The sequence below is a fragment of the Python bivittatus genome, unplaced genomic scaffold (assembly GCF_059951505.1).
Source record: "Python bivittatus isolate LINGU-HERP-01145 unplaced genomic scaffold, Pbiv_v1 ctg000610_np1212, whole genome shotgun sequence".
NCBI classification, from domain to species: Eukaryota; Metazoa; Chordata; class Lepidosauria; order Squamata; family Pythonidae; genus Python; species Python bivittatus.
In genome coordinates, this window is record NW_028277088.1 from 23,849,693 (window position 1) to 23,862,190 (window position 12,498).

A 12,498-nucleotide genomic window follows, 5' to 3' on the forward strand; every position below is an offset into this window, starting at 1 on the left:
ATAGGGACCTCTGCATAAAAAGTGAAGAAATGTAAAAGTATAGGCAGAACAACCGTAACCTCAGTTATTCATGCAGCTCAATGCACTTGGTCTAGAGCAGTGCTTCTCATCCTTGGGAACGTTAAGATTTATGGACTTCAACTCAAAGAATACCGCAACCATATACATTCCATATGGGGTGTCTTTAAGGAATGGTTTGGGAAGAATTACATACCTCAGAACCATACAGAACTGGTTTTAGTATTGCCTCTTTTCTAATATAGAGAATTTCTGTTCTGGGATGTGATTTAATCTTCAGACAGTGGTTTGAAACTGGCAGCAAAATTATTAAAAATTGGGAGAGTTGATGTTTTTAAAAAGGTTCCTTTGTTTTTTACTTCTCTGGCTACAGATTTTTTGAGTTCAGACATTTAATACGTAGAATCTATTAACCATTTATTAGAGTGCTGGTGTTTGTCGACTGCATAGAGCTGAAATATTTGAGGCAGTGGGTATTGCTTATGCTAACTTCAGTATATTGACAAAACAAGCTTCCTTGCTTCCATTTTATTTTATGATTCAGATTATGCTGAAGAGGTATAGCTTCTTATACAGTGACACAGTTGACCTATGCACTGTTAAATATTTATATTTAAATATTTATTAAAAATATTACACATGTACCATACCTGTTTTGTTGAAGCTTACCTTAGAACTGTTTCCTTTAATTTTTTTACCACTCTCTTTCTGCCTTCCTAATATCTCCAGAGGATTCCTTTTTCTGAAGAATTATGTTTTGCTCTCTGAATAAATCTATGAGAAAGTTTTGCTTAGCAATAACATGTTATAACGAAGAGACTTCTATAGCTAAAATTAATTTCAGCAGCTGTTATTGCTATTGTCTTTGTCAGCTGTGAAGACGTGAAGGTTAATATTATTCATAAGGAAGAATTACAATATCCTCATTCCTTAGCCACTCATGGATAGCAGTGGCCCAGGTACAAACCAGTCCTTACCTGTTTGTAAGTTACAATAACTTTATGAAAAACACATAGACAGATTTCACCAAACACTCTTCAGTTTTCTTTCTTGGAGCCGTGCTAGATTAGATAAGGACTACTGATCATATCTGAGGTAAAATATAGAAATGATTTAACCATATGCTGTAAGTATTTCCAGGCAACTTGGGGAGTAGAAACCTTGTCCTGCTGTATGGGAAACTCTGGAGCAGGGAGGAAGAATAAAGAGAGAAGAATAGAAAAATATATCATCTTCTGCTGCTGTGCTGTATGGAGCAAGAATGCTTATATTGGAATTAAATTCCCAGCTCTATATTTGAGCATTTTTCTAGCTGAGATTATGGAGGCAGTTTTAAATGGGAAATTTAAAAATAAAAATGTTTTTTCTTTCTTTTGTCCTGAAAAGTCCTCATACCTGATAGTGTAGGAAGAGTTCTGCCCATGTCACATATCTAATTCTTTTATCCCCTTCCCAATATCTGTCAGCCCATATCTCATTTTTAAAGGATTTTTATTTTACTTTTAATTTAAGTCTGCTGTGGAATTTTTGCCAAAGACAGGAGCACAACACTGAGGAGAAGAACCATGTTTATTGCAATAATTATTGGGTGCCTGCTTTCCAAGAAAAAGGGACCCTGAACAATAGAAGGGCAGAGATTCTTATACGCTTTGGGTTGAGAAGCGGGAAATCCTTGGGATCTGATTGGTGGGCAAGTTTTGGATAGGTGTTAAATAGGGGACAAATGGCTTTTTTCCCCTAAGAGTCAAGGAATCCATTGCAAAAGAGAATGGGATGTTGCGAAGAGCAGGCACCTGCGCTTTCTCACTTGTTAACAAAGGATTTCCTTATGGGGTTGCCCCTTCAACAAACCCTTAAGTAGACAAGGTGATGGCCCTCCCATTGTTTCAGTGTGATAGCGTTAAGAGGGCTGTTTCAGCAGCAGAAACATGGTCATCCTTGGATCATGCCATAGCTTGGGACTGATTCTGTTTTACATGTGCAAGTGGGGGGGGGGGGCAAGAAACGGCAGAGGGCAGAGGGAAATGGGTTTGCAGGAGAGGCAAGGGCAGGGGGCAGAAAGAAAGGCAGGGAGAAAGGGGAGTAAAGAGTTTGCTGCAGGAGAGGCAAGGGGGAGGGGGAGAGTTTCCAGCTTTATTTTATTATTTTTCCATCACAAGTCTATATATGTTTCTGCATAGGGATAGATTAATTTGTTGATTTCTTTGGTTTCCTCATTGTTTATTTTTTTTATTTTCAGTTTTATTTTTAATCCCAATTTCTTACTTTCCTTTCTTAAAAATGTAAGTTTGATAAATATCTTTTTAAAGTGAACAAAATTCTTCCCCAACTCTGTTTCTGCATCCCCTGAGATTGTAACCATTACCACCAAATTTTGGGGAGATTCTATTCTGTTTCTAAATTGTTGATATTTGGCCAGTTTGAGAAAAGCTGGTTTATGCTATCATAATGTTGTTAATTTTTAAAGTGCCACAAAGATTTTCATGACTGTTGTAGGAGGAAGAAGCATTGTGTCTGTGAAACCTGTGAAAGGGGTGTGTGTGCATTTTTATTTTCTTAAATATGTCCATGACTTTTTCTTTTAAATATTTCCAAATACATATTTTTCAAAAATAATAATTAACAGATAATTGTCTTCCATTTTATGTATATTTTGCAGTGTTAGTCTAAGAAATACATCTTTAATGTGGGGAGAAAGAAAAATCCAATGACAAATCATTCAGTTAAAAAAATTATTTTGGGAAAGTAAATTCTCAAGTTAAGTAAATAGCATAGTTCAATAAAGGCATAACACCAGCTCCTTAATATTTTATCTTGCCTTTTGTTTGGAGTTATTTTTAAAGCACTTAGCTGGAGGAGTATTCAAGTTTAGTAGAAAAGAAACAGCAGCATACTTCCTTTTGAAAGCCAGAATGCGAAACACATTTTAACAGCACTTTTAGAGAAATGATCAGGCATGCAAATTAAGAATTAAATTAAGATATTTTACTGCAATGCAATGCATAAAATACTTACTGTACTGCAATGCATAAAATATCTTAATTAAATTAAGATATTTTACTGCAATGTATGATTTATAACTCTTATAAAATCTGATACTGTGGAATAACTCTTCTGGCTTAAGAAGACTTTGATCTTTTTGTGTGAGAGAAGCAATAAAATAAAATATTTGAACTAGTTGATATTTCAAAACAATAACAACTATGGCTTACAATTAGCAAATTACTATGGCTTATAAAGAGTAAATCACTGTGGTTTATAATTGGTAAAACATCAAACATTCTTAATGTGTTCTTCTAGATGAAGTCATACCATACTTCTTGTCTTTGGTTTTTTAATGCACTTGTTTTGCAAGTCTTGTGAGAATATTGTGGAAGGAATCCCTGTGATGTCTGGAATAAAATACTGTTTTTATGAATTAGAGGCATGAAATCATACCCAACATAACGACTGTTTCTATAGGTCATCCATAATTATATACGTAGGCCTTCTTCCTTTGTTCTGCATTTTTTCATTTTGCCTTCAATGAAATACTTCTTGAGGGTGTATTTTCTTAATGATCTTGGTCTTAACAAGCTCTTTATATGCATTTGTGATCCGACTGGCTTATCTCCAGCAATATGTGCATTTGCTTACATGTTTCCATCTTTGAGTCACCAATCCATTTTTTTACTTTAGGAATTAATAGAAAGGAAGTGGAGTGATTGGGGAAGAAATGGCTGAATGAACCACAGTATGCTAGTTAATGTGATAGATGTACATGTTGCCACAGTGAAAGCACTAGTCTGAATCTTGTGCAGGAATACTTTTGTAGAGGGTTGATCTTCTGTTCATAACTGCACGCTTCGTATAAGTGAAATAGCACATTGTTTGACTGAATATTAAGCATGTGTCTATTCTATTTTTTCTATGTATTGCTATTTCATTATAACATATCTAACTTTTCTCTTAATTTTCTAGGTAAGCCTGATTGGGCAGCAATCTGTGCAAATCCTAGCCATCATATCCCAAATCCTGTTGGACTGGGAATTATGGGAACTTTAGTCTGATGTACCTGAAAGAAATCAGGTTGGGGAAACAGCTTCATGTGCATAAACCACACAAGAAGCTTCATATATATTTAAGCTTATTTTACATGTGGATTGGGAAAATTATTTTTATATTAAAGCATTACATGTCACAGATGTAAACTGCGGCATATCCAAATCCAGTTGTATGCTGGCCTTTTAAACATTTTTATGCCTTTTTGTAAAATGTAAAATTTCTCTTAAGACCTTAGCCTAGGAGATCTCAACATCTAATTGGTTTCAGTGTGAAGCCTTCTGTTTAACATTAAATAGCATTCCTGAATGTCCTGTTTCATTTATTATGGATGTAAAACATGAATAAAAATGTTCTTGGGTCATTTTTTATTATTAAATTATTCAAAGGACAAACTTTTAAATGTGCATTAAGACTCAGTTTTTTATTCTGTTAACCTTCACAAAAAAGAGTAATATATTATGTCTGAATATGTTAATATTAAATTTCAACTATTTTGTGAAACACAAACATCCCTTATATAAGCAGGGTTGATTCATTTTCATATCATCTCCACTTTTCCTGTTTAACTTCCATCAGTCAGTAGCCATATGTTGACAATCCTTTATTCTTCCTTCATAAGGAAAGATTGTAAAACTGGATTATACTTTGACCAGCCTCATATTTCAGTAACTTCACAAACTCTTCTTTCCTATTTCAGTCAATACATTTTTACCAAATTCTGAGTTAATATTTTTGAACTTATTATGGACTGGGTTTTTTTGCTGAATGTTTTTCCCATTTGCTATATCATGGCCATTCCAAATATTAGGGAGTAAGAATTAAGGAATATTGAGAATGTTCTGCTTCTTTTATTAGCAATAATGAAATAAATATATATATGAAACAAATAAACATATTATGTTACTAGAAAACATAGGATTGGAGTTATACTTTGGATTTGATTCCAGAGAGTGCTTTGGAGCACAAATGTTACATCTCTTTGTAAGTCCTTAAAGCAGCTGTATCTTTTGCAGTTATTGCATAGCAGCTTGGAGGACAGCTGCATGACCCCAAGAAAAGTTGTAATGTTATAAGGAGCTGTGGACCAGTGCTGTGCTTGCACTGTACATTCCAGAACATCTTTCTGAAATTAAATTTGAAGTGCTGCATAGCTCTAATCAATGCATATCTTAAATATAATGACTTAAGTTCTGCAGTATGTTGAGTATGCCTTGAATATATTTAAGAATTGCTATTTCTCCCCATTCTCAATTGTGTCTTGTTCACAAAAGATTTCTGATGTTTATCGTTCCTCCCTCCTCCAGTAGAACTAGAGACTGAAGGGTGAACTAGTACCAAAAAGTCTAGCAAGGATGAGACACGTGAGCCTTTATTTTCATTTTCTGTGTTTATATAATTATTTTACCTCTTTCAAGTTTACTCATTTTAGCTCTATACTAGAGGTGGGGTCATACTAATTAGTCACTAGAGATTTTCTGTATGAAGTATAGAAATGCAAATTTCAACTATTATTTTGAAGCGAATGCATTTTTTAATACAATCACTTGCTGAAATTTGGGATTTAATCATATCTAACTATTCTAGAATGGACTCTTAATTTTGCATTTTTGGTATTATTTAATCCTTCAGAATAAGAAAGTAAGATTAAACATTGATTATCTACGATGACAGCATGAACAGAGCAGTTATTCAGCATTTTACTTTGATTGTAGATTGACTCGTGATTATTTTTTCTGAAAATAATGGAAATAAGGAAGGCGGGGAAATCCTTAGTTATGTGTAATTATTAGATGCTTGTATTTTCAGTTTTTTCCCCTTAGTGCATTATCTCTCTGATACATGATTTAAAAAAAACATTTAAACCTTGTGCTCTGTTTAGACAGCTTATGTTCCCATGCACTTCTGTGACCTTCTATTTGCTGTCTAATCATTATTTTTCTGTATTATATTTACAGCTGATGGATCTATACCAGTTAGGCAAATATCCCAGATAAACTCTACTTTTGGCTTGTATCCCTTCCTCTTTTGCCCTGCTTGCTGCTTTTGGAGCCATTATGAAGCTAAGCTCTGCTTAAAATAGAAAGCTGTCTAACTTTTGAAGCACTGGTACATTGAAATAAAAGATAAACTTTTTTTTCCTTTTTGCTTAGAGGTAGACAGTTTTGCATCTTGGTAGCTTGCAGCTCATTGTGCTAACAGGAAAAAGAGCAAGACTAAAAAACTGTAATTAGTAGGAGGAAAAAGCTCCTCAGTCAGCTGCAATGAGTTGTTTCTGCAGGTGCAATTAAGCTAAATCTACATTGTAAAAATAAGCAATTACTGGTCTGGCGTTTGGAGATTTCTTGCAGATATTGCCATTTGAATGTTTTTTTCCCCCCTGAAGAAACCTATTCTGCCACTTCAGCTACACTACAAAAATCTTTTTTTTTTTAATCCCATTTATTATTTATTCATTGGCCTTTATGTTTGCAAATGGGTGAGTGTGGATGTATATGTAGCATAACATAATGTTAGGGAGAACACAATCCTTTTTTTTTTTTTTTTAACTGATGCTTTTTTAAGAGAGTTTGCTGGGAAAATACAGCCCTTGCAGGATGCTGAATCTTTTTGTTCTTTATGTAGGTTGAGAAAAAATGCATTTGTTTCAAGTCAATAGGAAAATCTTTATCAGCTTACAGCAAATTGGTCCAGTCATGCTGCTGAACGTCAGCACCAGGCCTACATATTGTCACATTTAAGACTTTGGTTAAATCGATTTTTAACTTGTTACTTGCAATTACCACATCAGCAATTAATGTTAAATTACATGTAAGACAAAGAAAAAAGATGGTATAACTGTGTTATACTGTACATGCCCAGTTATAATATAGGTAGAGTTAGAGAATAATTCATTCCCTTTCTCACACACACCGGGGGGGTGGGCAGCATTCCCACCTAATCTAACCTAACCTACTCATGCATTTGGATGAAGTAGATCGCTGTAATACAAATGTAGGCCAATGCATAAATATATTTCAAGTCACATTTGTCTTTCCATCTAGCTGTGTGGTTACTAGGAATCGAAAACTACTTGATGGCTCATCATTATCATCATTGTGTTAACATCAGTAATTTTCTCTACTGTCATGAAATGTTTTTGCTACCTTGGAAAATTAAGGTGGGGTCCTGACCGGTGGATATGAGAGGAAGTTGGCTCTCTATTATCAAGGCATGGAGAAGGCTGAATAAACAGACAAGAGAGTCTGCCATATGTGATGGGGAAGAGGTAAACTGATTGTTAATATAGCTAGCATGACCTCTCCTGGCTTCATGCCCTCAGCTTCTGCAACTAAAGCAAGAAACATTCCATAAAAAAGATACCATTCACCACTGGTTTGGAGAATAATCATTCCTTATAAGAGATATTACTGATAGTTTGGACTTCCTCTGTAGATATGACCGTTGTTACAATTGAAAGCTGAGCTGGCAAGAGATCAAAGAAAATGAGCAGGGTTATATTTCCCCACTCATTCCCTCTCTTGATAAACAACTTTCAGTGCCAAAGTTAGGCCCTGATTGGATTGAAATGGATTTCTGAACAATTATCCAAGGATGTCTGGAATAATCAGTAACCACTTGCTTTAACACCTTACCTAGAAAGAGGATGCATTAATCCTGTGGACCTTAATTTTTGTATATATATTTCTATAGGACTGCACTATAGATCAAACATCTTTGGGGAGAAATCCAGCAAAAACTGCTTGTATGCAATCATTGTTTTGTTATTCCAAATAAATGAATCTCATGTACCTGGAAGACTAAGCCCACAGTCAATTCAAGTTAAAACTGCCTGCTTTTAAAGCAAGATTCTCCTAATCTTCTTCCTTTTCAGGATCACATTGTTGCTCTTTTGGAGATAACCATAAAATGGTACAGCATACTCATCTGTTTCCTTGACAACAGCAAGGCTCGCCAAAGACAGTGTAGGATTTTCTACCTCCTATCCCCTTAACCTTTACAAAGTAGCTGATGATTTCCAATATTTGCTTTAAATGACTAAATTGTATGCCAAGATAACTATGTAATTAATTAAAAATTAGCTTACATTACAACATTTCAGTGTATTGATTATTATTGAAAAATATTGTTAATATTTAAAGCATTTTTTCATCCTGGAACACATATCTGAATCCCAATTAGCATGTAGATTTATCACAAGCATGATAAACTGTTTTCAATAAACTGATAGATTTAGGGGGGAAGGGAGATAATTTTTAAATTTTTTCTTGGATGCATGTAATAAAGTTAGTATTTTAATGAGTTATGTAGGTTTTATTAAAGATTTTAAAACATTGACTTTTTTTTCATTTTATTGGTCCTAATAAACAAAATACAAGGATTTTATTTCTTGTAAGACAAGTATGGTCTACCCAGAGTATGATCCTATTATGATTAGAAGAACAAATCTTTATTGTGGTCAAAGAGTACATAATAAAATTTAATAGTATAAAACAGGTTACATTCTTCATCCTATTTATGCAGTTAAAACAATGAATTTACAGTCAAGCAACTGTTAAATGAATTAATTCCAATAACAGAGAAAATAGCAATTATTTTAACAGTTATACTATTAAAAGAAATACATTTTCTATTTTAGAGCTATTTTAATTGTTGGGTGCTTAATCTGAGTATGCTTTCTATTACTTCAGAGAGCCTCTTGAACTCTGCACTTTCTTCATGTTTCCAATAGCTTTATAAAATTTCCTTGACATACTTACTATTTTAATTGTAGAGGATTGCAGAGATAAAATTGGTGAAGGAATGCAAGTACATTACCAGAATTGTTAAGTTATACTAAAGGGGAAAGTAGATCACAGCTCAGACCTGGGAAGGGAGGGAGTGTCACAGAAAGATTCAAAATAATCCCACCTTGATTCTGTATAGTATAAGCAGGGCAGAGGGAAACTCAGGCAGGCTTTCAAGATTCTGTTATTATATTCAACACCAATAAAGTAGAGTTCCAGTATTCTTGTGGTGTCTGATTCCTGACTTGGCCTGCTTTGAAGGGATAGCAATATGGTGAGTTATGCCAAGAAACTCTGTCTAGTTTCAGCCTCCCTTGGAACTTCTGTACCTTCCTAGCTCAAATCCAGTTATTTTGTGCTTTGTCATTTCCAGACTTTAAACTCAATATGGATGCACAATGAAGATTTGCTCCATAAATGAAGCATTTTAACCTGTATGTAAATTAAGATGGTTCAGTTTTACTGATCAATATTTTCATTTAGAAGGGGTTTAATCAAAGGATAATTTGGTCTAATTTGGTGTTTTCCATAGTAGCTACTCTGAATCTCTGGTGAGTTCACAGTTTATGGAAGTAATCATTTTTGCCTAGTTTAATGGGAGGCCTTAGGTGTAGGCCTTTGAGATTAACTGATTATAATCTCTTTTTAGGTTTTCAACACATACTCTAATGAAGACTATGACCGGAGAAATGATGAAGTTGATCCAGTAGCTGCATCAGCTGAGTATGAACTAGAAAAACGTGTGGAGAAGTTGGAGCTTTTCCCAGTAGACCTTGAAAAAGGTATATATTCTGAAATTGCTGTAGTTTGGGAGTTGAATGGTTTAATATATGAAGTGCTGCTCAGATATGCTTTTAAATTTTGGCATTTGAAGTTTGATACAAAAACCAGCTGTATATTGCTCATTGAAGCTGTAATAAGCAATCAGTAGTACAATTTATGAAAATAATTTCAGGGTATTCCATTTTTTATTTTTGTAAGAGATTTAATTCACATGAACTTTAATCCTGCTCTCAGAGCACTTAAAACTCATTGGCTTCAGTGTAATTTTTAAGAAGCTTAACAGTGCAGCATTATGAAAACCTTGAGATTACAGAAACCTTGAGATAAAAGAAATTCAAGCTGATAGTTATTCCTTTCCAAAGAAATGAAAATCAACAGTAAGGGGAAAAGAATTTAAGGTATGTACTGTTAACAAAATTAAATATGTTTAAATAAAGAGGCAGGGAATTTGGTTAGGAAGTTGTCCCAAAAATTAAAAATGTACTAAATGAGGATAAGAATATTGCTGAGACATTGGATGAATCTTTGTCTTTAGCAAATGTAGGGCTAAACCCCATGTTTGAATTTACATTTTCAGCAAGTAAATCAGAAGTGAGGAGAATACTAATGATAGATTTTCTGGAAGATAAAAAATTAAAATATCACCATACATTAGGATTAGGGACTGCCTTTCCCTGAGTGTATCTGCCTGTTCCACTAAGTTGCTTAGGGTGGGTGTGCTACAGGTCAGTTTCCTTAAAGTTGTCATCTAGCAAGACCTAGAAAGCACGTCTTCTCCAAAGCTGTCCCTACCCTGTGGAACAGCTTCCCCCATGAGATCAGGAGGGTCCCCATTCTTTTGGCCTTCTGGAAGGCCTTACAGAGCTGTGTCTTCCCACAAACTTTGGGCTAAAATGAGTTTGCAACCCAGTAAATGTAAAGGTTCAGGTGCAGGGAAATCTTCTTTTGCAGCACTGGGAGTTGTTTTGATATTGGTTTTATGGTCATTTTATGTTTTATTATCTCCTTGTGAGCTGCCCAGGGTTATTGTATGTAAGATGGGTGGTCATGTAAGTCTGCCTGCCTGCCTGAATGAGTGATGACCAACTCAAGGCAAAGTTCAGAACTGGTGTGGAATGGGACACTTCAAATGTTTAAAATTGAGGCAGGTAGGGTGTCTCTAACTCACTCTGTTCCAGTTCAAAATCTTCTGTAAAGTTCCATCTCCAACATATTGTTTGGGAATTTTGTCACTCAGCAAAGGGGCAGAGTGTCTCCACAGCAATTATACCCCCACATTTTAAAGTGCTTGCTTCAGTAAATTAAAGAATGGAGTGATTGATTGTCTGACCTACAGACCAACAGAGATATACTACCTGGGCTTCTAGAGGAAAGGCACAGTATAAATCTAATAAATAGATATAAATCAGTTACCTTGCTTATCAGACCACTGTCTGTCACCCTAGTAACAGTCATTTGCTATTCCATTTTTTCCATTCCTTTTCCTTCTTCACTTCTTTTATACTCACATATGCCAACCATTTATTTTTCTCTATTTTTTTAAAAAAATTCAACTAGCTTTTACTTAGTTCTCCTTTCTCATTTACTCTGCTGCAAACCAGTTTCATAAAATAACTGTAGATAATATAGTTGAGTGTATCTATCTTCTGTAAAGAATACTCTCAATCCCAGTTTGGGCCTACTGCTAAATATCTGTATGTTTGAAAATGCAAGACTATATTAGGCAATATTGCCAGAGGGTTTCTTGAAAAATATATATTGCTGGGGAAAGTGGAAGGAAACACAAAAAGAGGACAACCAGTAGCAAGGTGGATGGATTCAGTTACAGCAGTAGTGGCTGTACTGTTGGAAGATACGAAGGACCAGGTTGGGACAGCTCATCCTAGAGAAAATCTTATCAGCATAAGTGGTTAAGAGTTGACCAACCTGATGGCACATAATCATTCATTCATTGCCAGAGAGATCAGTGATGGACATAGTGAGGAAGAGTCTCTATCTAATGCTTGCAAAGGATTATTGGAAGCTTTCAGATTGTTGCAAAAGTGATTTAAACTTGTGGTTGCTGTTATTAGGAGGTTGAGGGACTGAAAAATTCCTGTACCAATTTCTGTGGAATGAATTTATCCTTCATAATGGACTAACTTTCCTGAAACAGTTTTCACAATGTAGAGATATAAATTGGGGTAGTGAGCTCCTGAGTCCTGTATTAGAAGCCATGTTTTCTAAATTGTTATTTAAAGTAAAAAGTGAGCAGTGAAGTAAACAAGTTTAGAGGTTCAGAGGTAGAAGACCATCAATAGAATCACAGTTGCATGTGCGTAAGTGTATTTGTGTGGGGTTTTTTATGCACAAAGTTTAGAGCCAACTAAAAAGAAAGAGTACAGGATTATTCCTCTGAAGCTAGTTGAATAGCTTTACTCAATCTGTTTTTCAGATGAAGATGGACTTGGTATCAGTATTATTGGAATGGGAGTTGGAGCAGATGCAGGCCTTGAGAAGCTAGGCATATTTGTCAAAACTGTAACAGAAGGTGGAGCTGCAGAAAAAGATGGCAGGTAAATAAAAATTATGAATTTTCATTATTTTAAATAGATCCTCATATGGTTGTATTTAAAATCTTATCACTGAAAATTAAAATATATTGGGATATAAACTTCTAAAAATTACAAACCTGATTGAGCCTATGAATAATCATTATAAGCTTGTGTTGTTCATTGTAATCTTATGAGTACTTCTCAAGTGACTTAAATTAAATAGGCAGATCAGCTAACATCAGATTTGGTTTTATTTAAACACTTCAAGCTGAAAATTAAATCATATTGAAGTATAAACATCTAAAAATTAAACACACTTTTGAGCCTCTAAACAT

At 34.6% G+C, this 12,498-nt stretch overlaps 1 protein-coding gene across 2 annotated transcripts in view; it reads left to right on the plus strand.

The window, feature by feature from the left end:
- Window positions 1-12,498, plus strand: part of PPP1R9A (protein phosphatase 1 regulatory subunit 9A) — a 124,492-nt gene that overhangs the window by 54,885 nt on the left and 57,109 nt on the right. For both annotated transcript variants that reach the window (XM_025164700.2, XM_007425110.4), the window contains exons 3-4: window positions 9,496-9,628; window positions 12,064-12,184. In XM_025164700.2, coding sequence (XP_025020468.2) covers window positions 9,496-9,628; window positions 12,064-12,184 — 254 coding nt within the window. The remainder of the gene's footprint in view (window positions 1-9,495; window positions 9,629-12,063; window positions 12,185-12,498) is intronic.